Raw genomic sequence first — 19,373 nt, 5'->3', positions numbered from 1 at the left:
GCTTCCTGTCCTCCACACCATGTCTATGAGAGTCATCCACAGTGTTCCATGTATCAGTAGCCTGCTCTTCTTCATTGCTGCGGAGTTTTCCACTGTGTGACTATTACACGATTTGTTGATCCATTTTCTTGTTGATGGACATTTGCTGTTTACACTTTGGAAGCCTCTAGGAAGAGGCACATTCTAGTAATATCCTCTGATGACACATGTGTGCATCTCTGTTGGGTACATGCCTAGGAATGGAATTGCTGATTGGGGGATAGACAGTGTTTATCTTTAATAGAAATAGCCACACCCCTTCCAAAGCTCTTATGTCATCAGCATTCCAGCAGTGTATCAAAGTTACAGTTGCTCCACATCCACGTCAACACTTGCTATTGTCAGTCTTTTGAATTTTAGCCCTTCTGGTTGGGCAGCTCTACCACTTCCCTCAAGGCAGCCTTTCTAACACAGCCCAGAGATTGGAGTGAGAGGAAGGCCTGGGCTGGTCCCGGGCCTGCCTGCCTCCCAGCACAGGTGTCTGGGTGGTCGGGATGCTGAGAGTCCACCTGAGTGTGAGTGTGTGCACATGCCCACTGCACAAGGCGATGCTGAGGAGGAGTGCCTGAATCTGAGGGGCAAGGCAGTCAGAAGGCAGCGGCCATGTGTGCCAGAAACGCCTGTGATGCCCAGGGCAGAGCCCAGTCCGGTAAGGGTTACGTGAGCCTGGACCTCCCCTGGGGAGGCCAGAGAAACTATTCATCAGGTACAGGTAAGAAACACTCCCATAGACGGGTGGGCAATCTGAGGCCCAGAGAGGGCAGGGACTTCCTTGAGGTCACACAGCAGAAAAATAACCCAGGTTTCTGTGCTAATGTCCTGTGCTAATGTCCTCCTACCCTCCCAGCTCCACTACCTCCAGGGGTCCAAGAGGCAGGAAGGAGGCCTCAGGTGGAGGGACGACAGGGCCAGGGCCCATCTCTCATAATCTTTTCAGGCACCCCCTTATCTCCCACCATCCCCCTAATTCAGGGCCCACTTGCCATAGGTCCCTTCTCCCCCAGTCTCCCCTCATCCCCCAGTCTCATGGATCTTCCCATCTCTCACAGTATCTCCATCTTAGGGCCCCTCCTCCCACAATCTCTGTTTCAAGGGGCTCCTCCCCCACATTGCCCCTACACCAAGACCCCTCAGAATCCCCTGATTCAAAGTTCCCGTCCTGCCCCACTCAGAGGGTTCCTCTCCAACAGTGTCCTTGCCTCTGGACTCCACCATCCATGGCCCATGCCTTTTGACACCTCCAGGACTTTGCCTGTTATGTCTTCTGCTCAGAGCACGTACTGGCGGGTTATGAGTGAAATCACTTTTATTCGTGTTCCTATGAGGAAACGCCAAAGCCCTCATAACAAAAGTCAAACCCCAATTTCCCCAGGTCAGCCCTGGAAGAAGGCAGCTGGATCTCTGCTTCCAACTCTCTGCTCCCCAAGATTCATCTTCCTCCTGGGGGCTCTTCTGGTTACCCCTGCTGCTCCCATCACTTTGAACTCAGGCGGTGCTACCCCATTAATGCTCTGGGCTAACTGTGGACTCACAGCCTGCCTCCCCTTGATTTCCTGAAGCCCAGCTCGACCCAAGTGGGAAACCTGAACAAACTTCTACTAAAAGCCTGGGGCTGACAAAGAGGAAGTGAATGGTAACTAGCCAACCTGATCTTCAAAGTACGGCTCATTCGGTTTCAGCTTGGGACCCCCCTGCCACGCGCACACAGGTGGCCTCCCTCCTATTGCTACACCAGCCCCTTCGAGAGGGTCATCTTCCCCACTTTGTGGGGATGCCCTCCAGCAGGCCTCAAAGCCCAAACCCAAAAGGAATGTGATCCTTGGAAGACAGAGTTGGAGTTAAGAGTCACCTGGATCTTCCAGGTGAGTATTCTCCTTCTGCTCCACCCAACCTTGGAAAATGAGGTCCTCAGTCTGTGTAAGGGAGCCCAGGCTTCCCAATACTTCCACACACATTTCTTGAGGCATGCTGGTGCACCCTTCTTCCCCACAACTCACTCAGGGGCAGGGGCAAAGACTGAGAGAACTATGGTTGTGAGAGCTAGGGGAAAGAAAGGTCCATGTCTCAGATGCCAGCCACTCTTTGGGACATCCAAAGGGCCAGCAGCCCCTAGTAAGTTACTGCTAAGTTTGAGAAGACTGAACTCTAGAAATAATCATAACAGTCATGATAATGTAGTGGCAATAACATGGACTACCATTTATTGAGCAGTTATAAAATATCAAGACTCTTTCAAGCACTTTACATGGACCATTCAACCCCATCTCAACCCCATGAGTGTGGTACAATTACAGGGACAAAATCGGACTACAGGTCGGATCTGTTTCTTTTACTTTAACCTTTGCTTCTCATTTGCTTTTGTTCACTAAAAGGATACTGTCTATAGGGAACCCTGCCCCTCTGCTTGAATGTTAAACCAAAGTGCCTTTGTTCAGGGAAACATCCTGACCCTGTCCACCTGTGAATGGCTGCAAGAAAGAAGAAATTAACACATCCCCTCCCTGAGGCTGGCCATTCCAGGAGATATCTGCAAGACTTACGGCCTTTTTACTTCACTTCCTCACCTCCTCCCCTTCTCTGTTCTATAAAAGAAACTGGCATCCAGACCCCAGTCAGATGGTCTTTTTGAGACACTAGTCCGCCATCTTCTCAGTCTGCCGGCTTTCCAAATAAAGTCGCTATTCCTTGCCTCAACACCTCATCTCCTGATTTATTGGCCTGTCCTGCGGCGAGCAGAGCGAGCTTGGACTTGGTAACAGTACCACCAGGATCTTCACTGTCCAGTTGAGGACACCGAGGTTCAGGGAGGTGATGAGGTCAACACAGCCTGAATTTTGACTTCTGACCCCAGAATCCCAGCTCTTTTCGTTATAGCAACTCCATCTTTTAAAAATTCTCAAAAAAAAAAAAAAAAAAAAAAATTCTCACCCCTTCAATAAAACTAGAAGAAAATAAAATGATAAAATGAAAAAAAACTCAACCCTTTCCTTTCCCCCACTTCCCTCCGTCCTATCCAAAGCAGGGGCATCCCTAGGTCCCTAACCCTAACCCATTCATCCTTGGGAGCCCAAGGGTTGTGGGGGGAGCTTTGCCCCCTACCTTAGATGCACCCCCCTCCAGCAACCATGGCCCCATCACTAGCCTCTTGAAGAAGGAAGAAATAGATTCCCACAAATTCTCTACAGTCTCGCTATTCAAAATGTGGGCCATGGACCAGAAGCATCAACATCACCTAGAAACTTGTTAGAAATGCAAATGAATGGTCTCACCCTAGATCTTCTGAGTCAGAACATCTGCGTGTTTCAGCAAGTGTTTTCTTTTATACCTTCTAGAGTCAGAATGACAGCTCTACACGGCCACCATCGTACCCCGCACAGGGGAGTACACAACGTTTTCTGCCTTTAGAGCTCCGGCTTCTGACTTTAGAGCTCGCATAACGCCCTGACTCCAGACAACCCACCTTTCCCACAATGCCCAGAGGCGTCACTTTACGCGACTACATCTCCCAAGGTGTTTCGCGAGCCATACCACCATCATGGCGCCCACTCTCTCCGACATCATGGGGACTACAACTCCCACAATGCTCGGCGGCAAAACAACCGCCCACAGAGGCTCCAGACCGGCGCCACGTCCGCTCCCGCTCCGCTGGGTGAGGCCAGGCTCGGGCGGGTCCCGCGGAGTGTGCAGGGCCCTGGGTTCGTTACAGCGGTTCTTTCCCTCATAGCACAGGCATGGCGGCCGAGAAGGACCAGCAGAAGGATGCCGAGGTGGAAGGGCTGAGCGCCACGTGAGCAAACTGGATCTAGCCCCCCTGACCGAGACCCGGGAGTCCTGGTCCCCCGCCCCTTCCTCCCTGGGGTCCTAGGAATCCCGGCCTCCAGACACATGAGTCTGGGCCCCTGGTGTCCTCTTTGAGGACTCTGGAGTCTGGGTCCTCAGCCCCTTTCTCCCCGGGGATCCAGGAGTCTGGGACCATATCTTTCCCAGAACCCCGGAGTCCGGCCCCCCTCGGTCCTCTTCTTGCTCGAGGGTCCGGGTTCCATCCCGGTCTATCGCTGACCTGGCCCCGCACCCACCAGGACCCTGCTGCCGAAACTGATTCCGTCCGGCGCGGGCCGTGAGTGGCTGGAGCGGCGCCGTGCGACCATCCGGCCCTGGGGCTCCTTCGTGGACCAGCGGCGCTTCTCGCGGCCCCGCAACGTGGGCGAGCTGTGCCAGCGCCTCGTACGCAACGTGGAGTACTACCAGAGCAACTATGTGTTCGTGTTCCTGGGCCTCATCCTGTACTGTGTGTGAGTGCCTCTCCGGCCCGGCCCCGCGCCCACCAGGCTGCCCGGCCCGCACTGGCCGGCCCCGCCCTCAGCATTCGGCCCCTCCTCTCACTGGCCAGGCCCCGTCCCCATGGGGTAGTTCTGCCGGACCTTTTGACCGAAGGGCCAGGTCCCTACTCCCACATCAGCCTGGCCAGGATTCAGTGTGACCAAATGTGACCTAGACTTCCCCGACCCCAAGGACGTAGCCTGTCATCCGCCAGTGTAGAAGGTCAGGGCCTCCGTGTCGGGCCCAGTCCCAGCTGCCTGACGCATGCCTCCCTGCCCTCTTCCAGGGCGACATCCCCCATGCTGCTGGTGGCTCTGGCTGTCTTCTTTGGCGCCTGTTACATCCTCTATCTGCGCACGTTGCAGTCCAAGTTTGTGCTGATGGGTGAGAAATCCCCTGCCCTCCTCAAATCCTGGTCTCTTGGAATGCAAGCCTTTGACTCCAAACCTAAGTCCTTGTGAACCCAAGTCTGCCCAAGCCTAGATCTACACTAGAGCCCCCAAACTCAATCCCTTAAAGTCTCAGACACACCAGATGCTTCCACCCACTCTCAGCCCCCCAAATTGCTATTCCCCAAGCCCAGAAGATATCCCAGAACCCACCTCCACCTGCTCCTGTCCCTTAAACCTCCTCCTTCCCTCTCCCTCCTCCCTTACCTCCTGCCAAAGGCATGAGCTGCAGGTACCCACATTGGACACCAGGTGGCGACCTTACACTGGCCTATAGCTGGGCTCCCCTTTCCTGCTTCCTGGGGTGGAAGTGGAAAAATCTTGGGACTTCTCAGAGAGGAAAGCTGAGGCCTGTGGCTCATGTGGTCCCAGACTGGCACCAAGCACCACTGAGAAGAAAGAGGGGCCTGAGTTCCCGAATAGGGGAAGCTCAAGGTTTGGAGGGGGGATAAGGGGGAATTGGGATCAAACAAACAGGTAGAGCTAAGACAGAATCCTTCAGAAGCCTGCCAGTTTTGTACATGACAAAGGTGGGCTGGGTGGAGGGGCATGTCGGGCAAGCCCAGGGCATGGAGGGAGCGCCTGGGGCATAGACATGACGTGGCTTCAGCCACTGCTGCCACCCCTTGTAAAAAATGACGAAGAACAATGATCCACGGGTTTCCATCCGAGGATACAGAGGACTGACTGTATTGTTTTGTGAAATCATCCAGGGACTTCCCTGGCGGTCCAGTAGTTAAGACTCCAAGCTTCCAATGCAGGGGGCCCAGGTTCCATCCCTAGTCAGGGAACTAAGATCCCGCATGCCGCACAACACGCCCCCCCCCCAAAAAAAAACAAATGAAAGAAAAATCATCCAGTTTCTCGGTCAGCCACAAATCAAATCCAGTTCTTGTGGAGTAATATGCAGACTCAAAAGATACATCCACGGCCGGGGCTTCCCTGGTGGCGCAGTGGTTGAGAGTCCGCCTGCCGACGCAGGGGACACGGGTTCGTGCCCCGGTCCGGGGTTCGTGCCCCAGCGGAGCGGCTGGGCCCATGAGCCACGGCCACGGAGCCTGCGCATCCGGAGCCTGTGCGCCGCAACGGGAGAGGCCACAGCAGTGAGAGGCCCATGTACCGCAAAAAAAAAAAAAAAAAAAAAAAAAGATACATCCATGGGTCAGACTTGGCCCTTGGGCCACCAGTTGGAGACTCTAGGTCTACGGGAGTGCAGGTTGGAGCAGGAGAGCTGTAGTCTGGGGAAAGGGAGGCTGGGAGCTTCCTAGTAGGAGTGGGGTTGGAGGGTGGCGAGGGGGCTGAGGAAGGCCCCTTGTATTCCCACGGACAGTGGGTAGGGACGTTGGAGACATGGGTGGGGCCCATGGACTTGGAGGGCCTTGGCGCTAGGAGTTTAGATCCTGAGGCTCCCGGACAATCTGGTGTCTTGTGACACCAGATTGGTGGTGGTGGGGGTGGGGGGTATCAGGGGTTACTCTGGGAGAGGGCATGAGTATCAGAACAGCTGCCCCAATGCCGTCTGCCCCCAGGCCGAGAGGTGAGCCCAGCCCATCAGTATGCTCTGGCTGGGACGGTCTCCTTTCCCTTCTTCTGGCTGGCTGGCGCGGGCTCCGCCGTCTTCTGGGTCCTGGGTGAGTACAGGGTCTGGGTAGCGCTGTGGGCAGTGGGGGTCAGGTGAGGCAGCCAGGCCCTGAACTGCCCGTTTTCCTGCAGGAGCCACCCTCGTGGTCATCGGCTCCCACGCCGCCTTCCATCAGGTGGAGGCCGTGGACGGCGTGGAGCTGCAAATGGAACCTGTGTGAGGCGGCTTCAAGGACCTGCCAGCCTCCCGGGCCAGCTGCCCTGTCCCCGTTCACCCCCATCCTGCTCGGCTCTGCAGGTCTGGCCAAAGGCCCCCTTCCCATTACAAGCCCAGGGAGGGACTCCAATTTTGGAAATAAAACTGTTAACAGATGTTCAGCTAATATTCTCCCAGGGTCTTCTGGGGGTCTGTGCTGGGTGATGCTGGGATCCTGCAGAGGCCAAGAAGGTGGGGAGCGAGTGGGCCACGGGCATGATGGGAGGAGGGTGGTGGACAGTAAACAAGATGGATAACAGATGTGATAGGACGGCCAGTGATGACAAGTTCTAAGGAGGAGAAAAGAGTATGCAGGGGCCCCCGAGACCACCCCCATATTCGATGATTTGCTAGGAGGACTCAGGACTCAGTATCTAAGTTGTACTCACAGATGTGATTTTTTTTTTTAAGCTAATGAATTGCCACTTACTGGGGCTTTATTTTATTTTATTTTTAATTTATTTATTTTTGGCCACGTTGAGTCTTCGTTGCCGCGCGCGGGCTTTCTCTAGTTGCGGCGAGCGGGGGCTACTCTTCGTTGCGGTGCGCGGGCTTCTCATGGCGGTGGCTTCTCTTGTGGAGCACGGGCTCTAGGCACGCGGGCTTCAGTAGTTGTGGCTCATGGGCTTAGTTGCTCTGCAGCACGTGGGATCTTCTCAGACCAGGGATCGAACCCCTGTCCCCTGCATCGGCAGACAGATTCTTAACCACTGCACCACCAGGGAAGTCCCCAGATGTGATTTATTATCATGAAAGACTATGAAGCAAAATCAGCAAAGGAAAAAGGCACATGGGGCGAAATCCAGAGGAAACCAGGCACAAGCCGCCCAGAGTCCTCTCCCAGTGGAGTCACCTGGATTGAGTGTAATACGCCCAGCAGTGAAATGTTGTCCTTGGGGAAGCTCATCAGAGACTTAGTACCCAAAAGGAAAGCAGTTTTTCAGAATAAACAACATCGTTTGCACCAACAGTTTAGACACGAGAGCCACTCTTCCAGGAAGTGGTGAGAACCGTGCTGAAACCCAGGTTCCCAGATACCAGCCAAGGGCCACTACGCAAGCAGGCCTCTCTAAGGACAGCAGTCTTGGGCCTACTCTGTTAACTCTTCCTCATAGAGAAAGTTCTGGAGATGAGTTATAGTTTAAAGAAGACCTCCCTGAGATGCTGTTGAATGAAGACTTAAATTGAGTGAGGGAGCCGCCGCAGATCTTTTGGAGGAAGGATGTTCTGGGCAGAGGAAGCAGCAGGTGCAAAGGCCCAGAGGCAGCGCTGTGCCCGGAGGTTTGAGGAACAGCGAGGAGGCCGGTATGGCTGGAGCAGATGGGGGGTCGGGGGGGCTTTGGTTTTCCTGAGTGAGGTGAGAGTGACACAATCTGCTTTTCATTGTAACGTGAAGGCTGCCGTGTGGGACCGCTGACAAAAGAGAAGTGCACGTGGTAGGGAAAGCACTTGGCAGGTGTGACAGCAAAGTGAGGTGACAGATAGGGTCTGAAAAGCTACTTCAGATGGCGCTGGTCTGGGGGCGCTCTCCAAGGAGGTGGCATTTCAGTGAGCTCTGAGGGAGGCGGAGCCAGCCACAGGAAGAGCTGTGGGCCCAGTGGCCTAAGCAGAGGTACAGCCAGTGCCCAGGCCTGGCAGTGCCTTCCCCCGGCCTCCCCAACTTCGTGTCTCCATCACCAAAACTCACCGGTTTATCGTTCATTCAGCAAGTGTCTATCGGGGGCCCGCTGAGCGTTCAACATTGTTCTGGAATCCCGTCACGTACGGTGGCCACCAGCCACATGTCGCTGAGTACTTGAAACATGGCTGGTCCAGATTGAGATGTGCTGTGAGGGTAAGATACCCACCAGATTTCAAAGACTTAGTAGGAAAAGGGTGTAAAATATCTCGTTAATAATTGTGTATATTGGTTATGTGCTGGAAGGATAATCTGTTGCATATGCCAGGTAAATTATTATGTTCACCTTTTTCTTTTACTTTTTAAAATGTAATTCGGTAGAAAACACAGGGGACTTCCCTGGCAGTCCAGTGGTTAGGACTTTGATCCCTGGTCAGGGAACTAAGATCCCGCATGCCGCGCGGCACGGCCAGAAAAAAAAAAAAGAAAAGAAAGAAAATACAACATTACATCTGTAGCTCATATCCTGTTTCTACTGGACACACTGGCTTAGATGCTGGGGAACCAGCAGTGCCACAAACAGACGTAGGCCCACATTCATGAGCCAAGCAACAACCAGCAGGAAGCTCTCAGCAAAGCCAACGAAACAGGTGAGGCTGGAGGGTAGCTGGGGAAGGAGGGACTCGCTTAGAGTGGAGGGGCAGGGCCTTGCTGAGCAATGAGGAGGAGATTGCCCCTCAGAGGTCTGGGGGAAGAGTATTCCAGCCAGAGGGAACTGCAAGTGCAAAGGCCCTGAGGTAGGACCTGCCCAGTGACAAGGCAACACTGTGGCTGGGGTGAAGGGAGTGACATAGGAGATGATGGTGGGGAGGATGTCGAGGACCAGATGAGGCAGGACCTGCAAGCCACGGGAGGGCTTTGGATTTTAGCTTAAGGTAATGTGGAACTGTGGAAGGCTGGCTTTTGAGCAGGGGAGGGACAGGGTCAGGTGTGAACGTTGGAAATATCTCTCTGAGGGACTTCCCTGGTGGTCCAGTGATTGGGACTCCACGCTTCCACGGCAGGGGGCACGGGTTCAATCCCTCATGGGGGAACTAAGATCCTGCAAGCCGTGCAGCACGGGCAAAGAAAAAAGAAGAAGAAGAAGAAAAAGAAATATCCCTTCGGTGTCGTGTGGGGGATGGGCTGGAAGGAGTGAGACCGGGGAGGATGAGCCAGGTTGGGGAAGATGAGGCAGGAACGTGGAACGGAAAGGACGGACGGGAAGGCAGATTCAGGAAGATGAGGGTGGGCGCTTGGCGACTGACCTGCATCGGAGCTGAGTGGGAGAGAGCAGGCAAGGGTTACCCCCGCACTTCTGGCAAAATGGGAACATTAGGGGGCTTGGGTGTCTGGGACCACTCTGTTCCCAGTCACCAGGGGCGCACTTCCAGTGGCTGCCACCAGAGGGCAGAAAAGGGCTTCCTCCAGACCTTCTCCAGGGAGGGAGCCAGGGATGGACTTGTCCTGGCCGAGGAGACCTGGGGTGCCTGAGGAGGAGAGTCTACTCAGAGGCCAGGGTCCCAATCCCAACTTGGGGGTGGCAGAGGGCATTTAGTTTGTTAATCCAGCTGCCAGTATTCCCAGGGGAAACTGCCCTTCGGGGTGGGTGGTCACTCCGTCCAGTTTCCACTGCAGGGCCTGGAGTCAATGTGGTCAGGCTGACTTGTTTGGAGGTGACAGAGGCCGGGGGCCCAAGGACCTGGGACTGAGATCCCTGGGGCAAGGGGTCAGCAGCCTGGGTCTGGGGGTTGGTGGTGGGAGGCTGAGACTCAGGCCAGAGGCCTAATCTGGAGGTGACTAACTCCAGGTCCCTAACTGATGTGGAGACCAGAAGCTTCCATGGGGGTGGGCAGAACGGGGTGGGGGGTCACTTCCCCCTCTATCCCTTCCTGAATGACCTTGGGGTGGAGAGTTTTGGTTTTGGGAAAGAGAAACTGGGGGCTTGGTGTCTCATCAGGGGACCAAAAGTCTGGTTGTCTATTTTGGTGATAGAGGCTGGGGGTCCAGTTAGCTGGTTGGAGTGACAGATTGGGGCTCTGGTTGTCAACTTCATGATTAAAGAGCCCGTGGGCCCAGGTTTGGGGTGACAAGGGATCTACTTGTCCAGTGTAGAGTGACAGAGTCAGGGAGTGCCTGAACCTCATTCGGGGTGTCAGACTGGCCATCTGATTGTCTTGTTTGGGGTGACAGCTTGGAGTCCAGTCTCTGGTTTGGGGTAATAGAAATTGGGGATCTTTTATCAACTTTGAGGTTATTTATCTAGCTTGGGGTGACAGACTGGGATTCCTGAGGACACTGGGAGTCCAGGGCCCTAGTTTGGGACGACAAGGTAGGGTGTCCCCTGGGCTGGAAGCAACCTGATCGGGGTCTGATTGTTTCTTGAGGTGGCAGAGACAGGCAACACTGTCTGGTTGGTGGTGACAGAGCCTGGGGATCCTGTTGTGTAATTTGGGACACCAGAGATTGGGGGGTTCTCTGCCCAGTGTGAAGTGACAGCAACTAGGAGATTTTTTTTTTTTTTTTTGGACATTTGCTTTTCTTTTTTGGCTGTGCCACGCGGCTTGTGGGATCTCAGTTCCCCAACCAGGGATTGAACCCCTGGGCCAAGGCAGTGAAAGCACCAAATCCAAACCACTAGACCGCCAGGGAACTCCCTAGGAGATGATTTTTTTTAGTTTGGAGAATGTCTGCTTGTCCTGTTTGAGGCTGAAAACACTGGGTCTAGTTCTCAAATTTTAAGTGACAGATTTAGGACTCTTTTGTCTGGTTGGGAGTGACAGAGACCGGAGTTGGAGGTGTCAGATACTGGGGTTCTTGTCAAGGTTGGGGTGATGGGGACTAGTCTAGTCTGGGGTGACAGACCGGGGGTCTTATTGTCTAGTTTTCGGTGACCAAGACTGGGCCCTGGAGTTTCCTTAGGGGTATCAGATATGGCGTCTAATTTTGGGGGGTGACAGAGTGATAGTCTAGTTGTTAGGTTGAAATATCAAAAGCCTGAGGTTTGGGATATCAGATTGAAGTTTCAGTTTCTAGTTTGGAGCAACAGAAATTGGGGGTCTGGTGAACTCCACTGGGGTGTCTGAGACTTGTGGTCTGGTTATTCCTTTTGGGGTGCCAGGAACACAAGGCCGATTGTCTAGCTTGGGGTTATAGAGACCAAGGGACTGGTTGTCTAGTTTAGGGTGATGACACTGGGGTTGGGGTGCTGGTCTGGGGTGAAAGACATTGGGGTGACCTTTTGGCGAGTTTGAAGAAGCGGACAGTACAGGTCTGGTTGCCTCGTTTGGGTGACAGACTGACTGGGCTCCTGTTTGGCCTGGGAAGCAGAGACCAGGGATGCCGCTGTCATGAGATTTCAGAGGACCGTGGGGTGTCTTTGTTTAGTGTGAAGTGCCAGAGCCTGGGGGTCCAGGTGTCTAGTTTGGGACATCAGAAGTGAGGGTTCATGTGTCTAGATTGAAGTGGCAGAGACCAGAGGTTCTGGGATTCAGGACCCGGCTTGGGGTGACAGAGACTAGGAGGTTAGTTGTCTAGTTCGTGATGACAGAGATTAGGGATCGGTTGTCCAGTTTGGGATGAAACGACTAGAGCTCTGGGGTCTCATTTAGGGTGACGTAGAATGGGAGTTCGCTCGTCTAGTCTGGCATGAGCGGGACCAGGGGTCTGGTGGTCCAGTTAAGGATGACAGACCGGAGTTTGATTGACAAGGTGAAGGCTACACAGGCTGTGGGGTCAGGTCTCTAGTTTGAAGTGACATTTATGTACCCAGGTGCCCAAAGTGGAGTGACAGAGCCTAGAGGTACCGTTCTCTTGTTTCGGGGGGGAGGGGCAAAGACTGGGTCCCAGGGCATACTTGGGGTGTCAGAGACTGCGGGTTTGGTTGTATCCTTTTGTGGGGAAAACACTGGGTCCCAGGGACATTCAGTTGACACACTCTGGAGGTCTGGTTGCCTAGTTTTGTGAGACAGAGACTAGGGTTCTGGGCGTATTTGGAGTGACAGACTAGGGACATGGTTGTCTGGTTTTCAGAGGACAGATGCCATGGTCCCAGGGTGTATTGGAGGTGACAGAATGGGGGTCTGGTGGTCTAGTTCTGGAGATCAGAGACTGAGATCCCAGAGTATGTTTGGGGAGACAGACCGGGGTCTGATTGTCAGGTTTGCTCGGATATTGACTGGGATCTCAGAGAGGATTTGGGGTGGCAGAGATTGAAGTCTGTCTAGTTTTGTGGACCAAGGACGCAGGTCCCAGAGCATGCCTGGGGTGACAGAGCTTGGGGTCTGGTTCTAATTTCGTGTGACAGAGACTGAGGTCCCAGGGAGCATTTGGGATGACAAAGCCGGCTATGTGGTCGTCTATTTTGTAGGACTGAGAGACTGACATCCCAGGATGTTTTGGGGGTGACAGGCCGGTTAAGACCAGAGGTTGGTGGTATGGTCCGGGTGGGGGATTGGGTGCTCAGCTTGTTAACTGGTGGAGAGAGTTTGAGTGCTGGTTGTCTAGTTTGATGTTGCAAACTTTTTTTTAAAAATTAATTAATGAAATTGTTTTGGCTGCACCGGGTCTTTGTTGCAGCACGAGGGCTCTTCGTTGCGGTGCGTGGGCTCTAGAGCGCGTGGGCTCAGTAGTTGCAGTGCTCAGGTTTAGCTGTGGCATGTGGGATCTTAGCCCCCCGACCGGGGATCGAACCCGTGCCCCCTGCACTGGGAGCGCAGAGTCTTAACCACTGGACCACCAGGGAAGTCCCTGATGTTGCAGACTTTATTCATCCCTTGTCATGTTTGGGGTGACAGAGACTATAGGTCTAGTTGCCCAGATGGGGTGACAGAAACTGTTGGTCTTGTTTTCTAATTTGGGGTGATAAGGACTGGAGTCTTTTGTCCAGTTTGGGTTGACATTAATTGGGGTTCAGTTGTCCATGTGGGGGAGACAGGTACTGGGACCAGTTGTCTAGTTTGAGGTGATAAGACCAGGTGTCCGAGGTGACATGGCTGGGGGGATACCATCTCTCAGTTCCAGGTGACAGAGACTACCTGTCCCTGGGTCGGGAGCCAATTCATGTGAACAGTGGTTCCGTTTAGGGTGACAGAAACTGTGTGAGGCCAGTCATCTGCTTTGGGGTGATAGAGTTGGGGTCTCACAATCTATTTGGGGGTGATGGGATGGGGTGACTGAGATTGGGGGTGCTGGTGAATAGTTGGAAAGAATTTTTTTTAAGTCCTTACTGAGTTTGTTACAATGTTGCTTCTGTTTTATGTTCTGGTTTTTTGGCCCTGAGGCGTGTGGGATCTTAGCTCCCTGACCAGGGATTGAACCCACACCCCCTGCATTGGAAGGCGAAGTCTTAACCACTGGACCACCAGGGAAGTCCCCCTATTGGAAGGAATTGAGATGGGGGACTAGCTTGCCTCCTTTGGATGACAGAGACCAAGGGTACCTTGTTGGGGTGTCGGAGACTAGAGTTCTGCTAGTCTACTTTGGGATGACAGATGGGGACTCAGTTGTCTAGTCTGGGGAGACACAAACTGGGGATCCAGTGGCCCAATTTGAGATGACACACGGCATCATGGAGATTGGTTATATTTTCATACTAAGGGTCTGGTGCTCTGTTTGGGGTGGTGTGACCAGGGGTGTGGGGACCTAGTTTCCCATGTCAGAGATTAGAGTCCAGGGCCTAGTCTGGGGCATTAGGCCAGGAATCTGTGTAGAGGGTGGCAACACGGGGGCCAGCTGTGTAGCTTGGGGCATAGAGACTGGGGTTGTGGTTGTGCCCTTTGGTAAGACGGAAGGTCACCAGTTTGTCATTCCAGTCCTCTAGTTTGGGGTGCAGAGCCTGGGGGCGCGGTGCCTTCCAGATGCTGGGCCTCAGTGTGCTGGCACCTGAGCGCTCCTGGGGTGACTGAGTCAGGGGCCTCCTGTGCCCAGGCGTGGGGTCCCTGGACAAGTGTGGATTTCTGAGTAAGCGTGGCCTGGGTGTGGAGCCCCGTTTGGGGGTTACAGAAGCTGGGAGTCTGGGCATCTGGAACCCGAGAGGTCAGGACCCCAGGGCCCAGGATCCACTTGAGGGGTGCTTGATTGGGTTTGGGGACGTCTGTGTCACAAAGGGCCAAGGGCTTTCAAGGCTGGGATATCTCAACACATGGGCGTGGAGGTGATGGACACTGGGGCAGAGACACCCAGCGTGGGGAGGACAGGGCCCGAATGCAGGTCTGAGGTGGGGGGTGGGGTCTCTGAGGCTGGGGCACAGCGGGCTGTGGGCCTTTCTGGCTCGGGGCGGGGTTCAGCTGCCTTAGTCTTAGTCAAACACAACAGGGTCCTGAGGGTCAAAGTCTAGATTGGGGCACATGGCTCTGGTGGTCAAGTGCATTGTTGCAGGTGATGAAAACTGGGGACCCAGGTCCCTACTTGTGGGGGATACTGAATTTGGGGTGACCGGAGTCCCTCCTGCCGAGTTCTGGTGCTCATGAGCCCACGTTCCTGATTTGGGTGCCTAAAGCCAGGCTCTAGATCTGCGACAGTGCAGACTTACACGGGGGCTGGAGGGGGCCCCGGAGGCCTGCATTAGTGCCGACAGCGGGGGCCCAGCTGGTGACACAGGAGGGGCCTCCTGGGGTGCTTCCCCTGTCAAGTCTGGCTGAGTCTGGAGACTCAGCTGCCCAGTTGAGAGTGACTGGTCTGGGGTTTAGTGGTGACCACACTTGGCAGCCCATATGCTCATTTTGGGGTCCTGTTGATTACTTTAGAGTGGACTGCAGTTTGAGGCTCGCTGAGCCTGGGTGTCCCACACCGTGGTTTGGGGGTATCTGACACTGGGAGGCTAGATGCCGAGCTTGTGGGTGACTAGCCGTGGGGTTCAGATGCTCTTCTGAGAGAGACTCGCTGTGGCTTTACCGACTGCGGGGCCTTGAAGGTAAACTTAGGGGTGAGACTGTGGTCTGCATTCTAATTTGAGGATTAGGGCTGGGGCCCTAAATGCTAAATTCGAGGTGACTTACCCTGGTGTCCAGATGGGAGGTTCTGGGGCTGGGGGACCCAGAGCCCTAGTCTGGGGATAGCTGAGGCAAGCTACTCAGATGTCTAGTTTGGGGGGGCCTCATATGGGCTGCCCAGATGCTGAGGTTGAGATGACCAACGGGGAGTCCTAATGCCAGTTTGGGATGACGGCTGGAGCCCAGGTGTCAAGTTTGGCAGTGACCCCCTCAGTCACCTGCAGTTGACTGTGTCTTCAGATGCCTCCCTGGGGGCTGGGGGTGGCTGTCATTCTTGTGTATCAGAAGCCTTGGACTTCCCTGGCGGTCCAGTGGTTAAGGCTCTGCACTTCCGCCGCAGAGGGCATGGGTTTGATTTCTGGTGGGAACTAGGATCCTGCATGCCGCTCAGCACGGTCCAAAACAAAAAAAAAAGCCTAGTTTTGGGGGGCATTTAAGAGGGGGGACTAGCTGCCTAGTTGGGGATTATTAAGAGTTCCTAATACTTACATACAATTTGGGGTTCACTGAGCCTCAAGGCCTAGTTGCCAAGGTTTGAGGCGACTGTCACTGGGCTTCCTTGTACCTGGTTTAGGGGTGATGGAGTTTGAAGTTGCCTAGTATGGGGGTGTCTGAGGCTAATCACCCAGGTACCTAGTTAAGGGTTGACTGACATGGCGGCTTAGAGCTTGGAAGGCCTAGATGCCTGGTTTAGGAGTGGCTTAATGGGGGTGGGTCTCAATACCTAGTTCGGGGTGAACTAACCTCAGGGCCCAGATGCTGAGTTTAGGGTTTGCCAATTAGAGGGGCTCTAATGCTTATTTCATTTGGGAGGTACTGAGACCAGGGGCCCAGTTGCCTATTTTTGAGGTGTCTCAAAGTCAGGTGTCTGTGAGACTGTGGCGATGGAGAGGTTGGAGGTTACTGCCCATGGAGGTTCCTGCTACTTATTTTAATGGTGACAGTGGCTATGAATCCATGTACACGTTTTGGGGCTGAATGAGCCTCGGGGCCTAGTTAACAAATTTAGGGGTGACTGTGGGTCCCTGGTGTCACGATGGTGGGTAATTGGGCTGAGATCCAGAAGTTTGATCTGGGGAATAGAGGCTAGTTTGGGGCACCTGACTGTGGGGTTCACATCCCTAGTTTGGGGGTCACTGAGTGGAGGGATACAGAGGCTTGGCTTTGGGGGGGGTTGAATTAGTCTCCTGTGGCTGGTAACAAACCAAGTGGCTTAAAACAGAAGAAATTTATTCCCTCGCAGTTCTGGAGGCCAGAAGTCCAAAATGAAGGTGTCGGCAGGGCCGCCATCCCCGCAAAGGCTCTAGGGGAGGATCCTTCCTTACCTCTTCCTGGCTCCATCTTCACATGGCCTTTTCCTCTGAGGCTTCTCTTCAGTCTTGGTCTCTTACAAGGACATCACCATCGTCACTGGATTTAGGGCCACCCCAGGTAATGCAGGGTGGTCTCATCTGGAGATCTGTCACTTAATGACATCTTCAAAGACTCTTTACCAAATAATGTCACATTAGCAGGTTAGGACATGGACATCTTTTGCGGGGCCATCACAACCCACTACAGGGGCGTTTGAGGCAGGCACCCTAAATTCTGAGTTTGAATCTTTCTGATTATGGGGTTCCCAGAGTTTATTTTAGGGTGACTGACCTTGAGGGTCAGCTCCAAATGCCTGACTAGGGGGTGCTTGGCTTCATTTGCCTACTTTTAGGGTAACAGCCTACGAGATACTAATGGTCAGTGTAGGGGTAACTGAAGGTTGGGGCCAGAGGTATAGTCTGAGGATCACTAAGCTTCAGTGTCGGAGTCCTGTCTTTGGAGATGTCTGAGGTTGGGAGGCTAGCTGCCTAGTTTGTGGGTTAACTTATTAAGTTCCTAACTCTTAGGGGAGGTGATGCGGAGGGAGCTCAGATGTGCATTTCAAGGGCAACTGATGGCGGGGTTCCAGATGGCAAGTTGGAGAGCTAGGAAAGCGGCTTGTTCAAGTCCCTGGGTTAAGGTTACCAACGGTTGGGTCCAGATGCACGTTTTGGGGGTGATGGTAGAGACCTAGGTGACTAGTGTCAAGGTGATTTGCTGGGGGGTTCCTGACCTTGTCTTAGTGGAAACTGAGTCTGGAGCCAACTGTCTAGTCTTGGGGGAGTCTTAAGCTGGGTGGGGCCCAGATCCCAAGTTTGGATTGATTGAGTCTGGGGCTCCAGTTGTCAAGATTGGAGTTACTCAGTTTATGGGCGACTGAATTTCAGTCCCATTTCCCCGTTTGTGTTGAGAACAGCATTCATGCCCTGAGTGGGGTGACAGCAGCTGGGGGCCCATTTGTCTAGCTCATGGGTGACTTATCTCAAAGTCCTGATGTTTGTTTAGGGTTCAATGAGGAAAGTCTAGTTTAGGTGTGCCAACTTTAGGGCCTCTGATGCTTAACTCTGGGATGACTGAGTCTGAGGGAATAAATGTCTACTTTAGGGGTGACTTGTGGAGTTACTTATTTTGGGGTGACTAATCTAAGGCCCATCTCCCTTATCCTGTCAGTGTCTTGGGCTGGAGGTTTGGGGTGAATGGGGCTGGGGCCCAGAACCCTCGTTTGGGGGTGTCTAGGGCTGGGCTGTGCGTAGAATACGTTTCTGAGTCTGGGTAACTTTATATGGCCTGGGGTGACTCAGCTCAAGGTATGGATCTGATCCTAGGGGTCTCCAGTCTGCCTGGGGGTTTCTGAGAGCCGGTGGGGACTCACGTGCCTGGTTCTTGGGTTTCTAGCCGCCTCCTTTTGGGGAATCTGAGGCTGGGGCCCAGAAGTGCTAAAGACCCCATCCCCAGGTCTGGGCACCCCAGCTCCACTGCTGCCCCCAAGGTCGGGCCCCTCCTGTGGATCTTTTGGGAGGGGTGATCCATTTCGGGGGTGACCGATTTGGGGGTCACACGCCTGGCCTACGTAGTTCTGGAGGGCACTGAGGGGGCCCGGGCGGGGCGGGAGTGGGAGCCCTGAGGCGCAGAGCCGGGCTGCGGTCCCCGGGGTTGGCTGCGGCGGGGGTTCCCGCGGGAAGCAGAGCGCGGCGGGGCAGCCGGCGGCGGGAGGGCGAGAGCCGGAGTGACAGCAGAGGAAGAAAAATGGGCCGAGAAATCAGAGTGGACGCGCGAGGGGCGCGAGTCCGGGAGCGGGCTGCGGCGGCTGCGCCTCTGCCTCGAGGGACGCCGCCCGCGCGCCTTCCCGGGGCCCCCCGCCCTGGAGGCCGGGGCCGGTGATCCTACCCCTCCCCTAATTCCAACCCCGCGCTCCTCCCGCTCCCCGCCGAGTTCCCGTCCCACCCCTCCCGCGGTCCAGGTCCCCTCTCGCGTTCTACGTGACCCTGCCGAGCTCTTCCTTCCTCCAGGGAGTTCTATTTACTACGTCCACGTTCTCGCCCTCCCGCACAGATATCTTCCCCTCCCCCGGCCTGCTTTCTATCTGAGTCGTCCACGTTCTAAGCTCTGCCTCTGCTGCTTAACTGCCTTCCCCTCCGCCTCCGACGCCCCCTCCTTCTTTTCTAAGTCTGTTCCCGCAATCCAACTCCCTCCTTCTTCAATCCCACCCCCCAGATTCTCTGCGCCCCCATCTCTTCCAAAGGTTCGAAGCGGAAATGGGGCGCGCGGCGGCGGCGGGGGAGGGGAGGGGCGGGGGCGGCGGCCAATGGAGCGGGAAGCAGGACAAATGAGGCCCGGCCCGCGCGGCCGACAGGCCCCTCCATCTTCCCATTAGCGCCTAATGGCCCCCCCGCTGCCGCCTGATGAAGATTTATCGGCCCCGGAACCCCCGCCCCCTCCGCCCCGGGCCTCCCCCTTCGCCCGGCCCGGCGTCCCCCGCCCCCGCCGCCCGGCCACCTGATGAAGCCGTCCGCGGGGCGGGAGGGGCTGCAGGAGCCCGACCGAGACGGCCCTCGCAGAGACCAAACGAGACAGCCAGACAGAGCCGCCCAGACGACGAAGAGAAAGTTCCGGGGACGCGGGAGTCAGGGACCGTGGGAGAGAGTTGAGGGAAGGGTCTGATCGGCAGCCCAGGAAGCCCCGCAACAGCGAATCGGCCCTTAATTCTCTGCCCAAGAGCCCGGGAA

At 54.8% G+C, this 19,373-nt stretch overlaps 2 protein-coding genes across 2 annotated transcripts in view; both read left to right on the top strand.

The window, feature by feature from the left end:
- Window positions 1-3,637: 3,637 nt before the first annotated feature.
- RABAC1 (Rab acceptor 1) lies at window positions 3,638-6,772 on the top strand. Its single transcript, XM_032614235.1, has 5 exons — window positions 3,638-3,826; window positions 4,119-4,331; window positions 4,646-4,743; window positions 6,338-6,439; window positions 6,522-6,772. The coding sequence occupies exons 1-5, from the start codon at window positions 3,771-3,773 to the stop codon at window positions 6,608-6,610; spliced, it is 558 nt and encodes a 185-aa protein (XP_032470126.1). The 5' UTR covers window positions 3,638-3,770; the 3' UTR covers window positions 6,611-6,772.
- Window positions 6,773-8,833: 2,061 nt separating this feature from the next.
- Window positions 8,834-19,373, top strand: part of ERFL (ETS repressor factor like) — a 38,938-nt gene continuing 28,398 nt past the window's right edge. Inside the window, exon 1 of the mRNA XM_032614197.1 lies at window positions 8,834-8,913. The gene's annotated coding sequence lies outside the window, so the exon portion shown is untranslated. The remainder of the gene's footprint in view (window positions 8,914-19,373) is intronic.

Source organism: Phocoena sinus, chromosome 19, assembly GCF_008692025.1.
Source record: "Phocoena sinus isolate mPhoSin1 chromosome 19, mPhoSin1.pri, whole genome shotgun sequence".
In the NCBI taxonomy this organism is placed as follows: Eukaryota; Metazoa; Chordata; class Mammalia; order Artiodactyla; family Phocoenidae; genus Phocoena; species Phocoena sinus.
Note: the sequence above shows the minus strand (reverse complement) of the source record. Positions and strands in the feature narration are given on the sequence as shown.

Excerpts from the sequence above, each read along its gene's own strand:
- RABAC1 (XM_032614235.1), top strand. The coding sequence starts at position 3,771 with ATGGCGGCCGAGAAGGACCAGCAGAAGGATGCCGAGGTGGAAGGGCTG. Across the intron at positions 3,827-4,118 it reads GTGGAAGGGCTGAGCGCCAC|GACCCTGCTGCCGAAACTGA; the intron begins GTGAGCAAACTG and ends CGCACCCACCAG. Across the intron at positions 4,332-4,645 it reads GGCCTCATCCTGTACTGTGT|GGCGACATCCCCCATGCTGC; the intron begins GTGAGTGCCTCT and ends GCCCTCTTCCAG.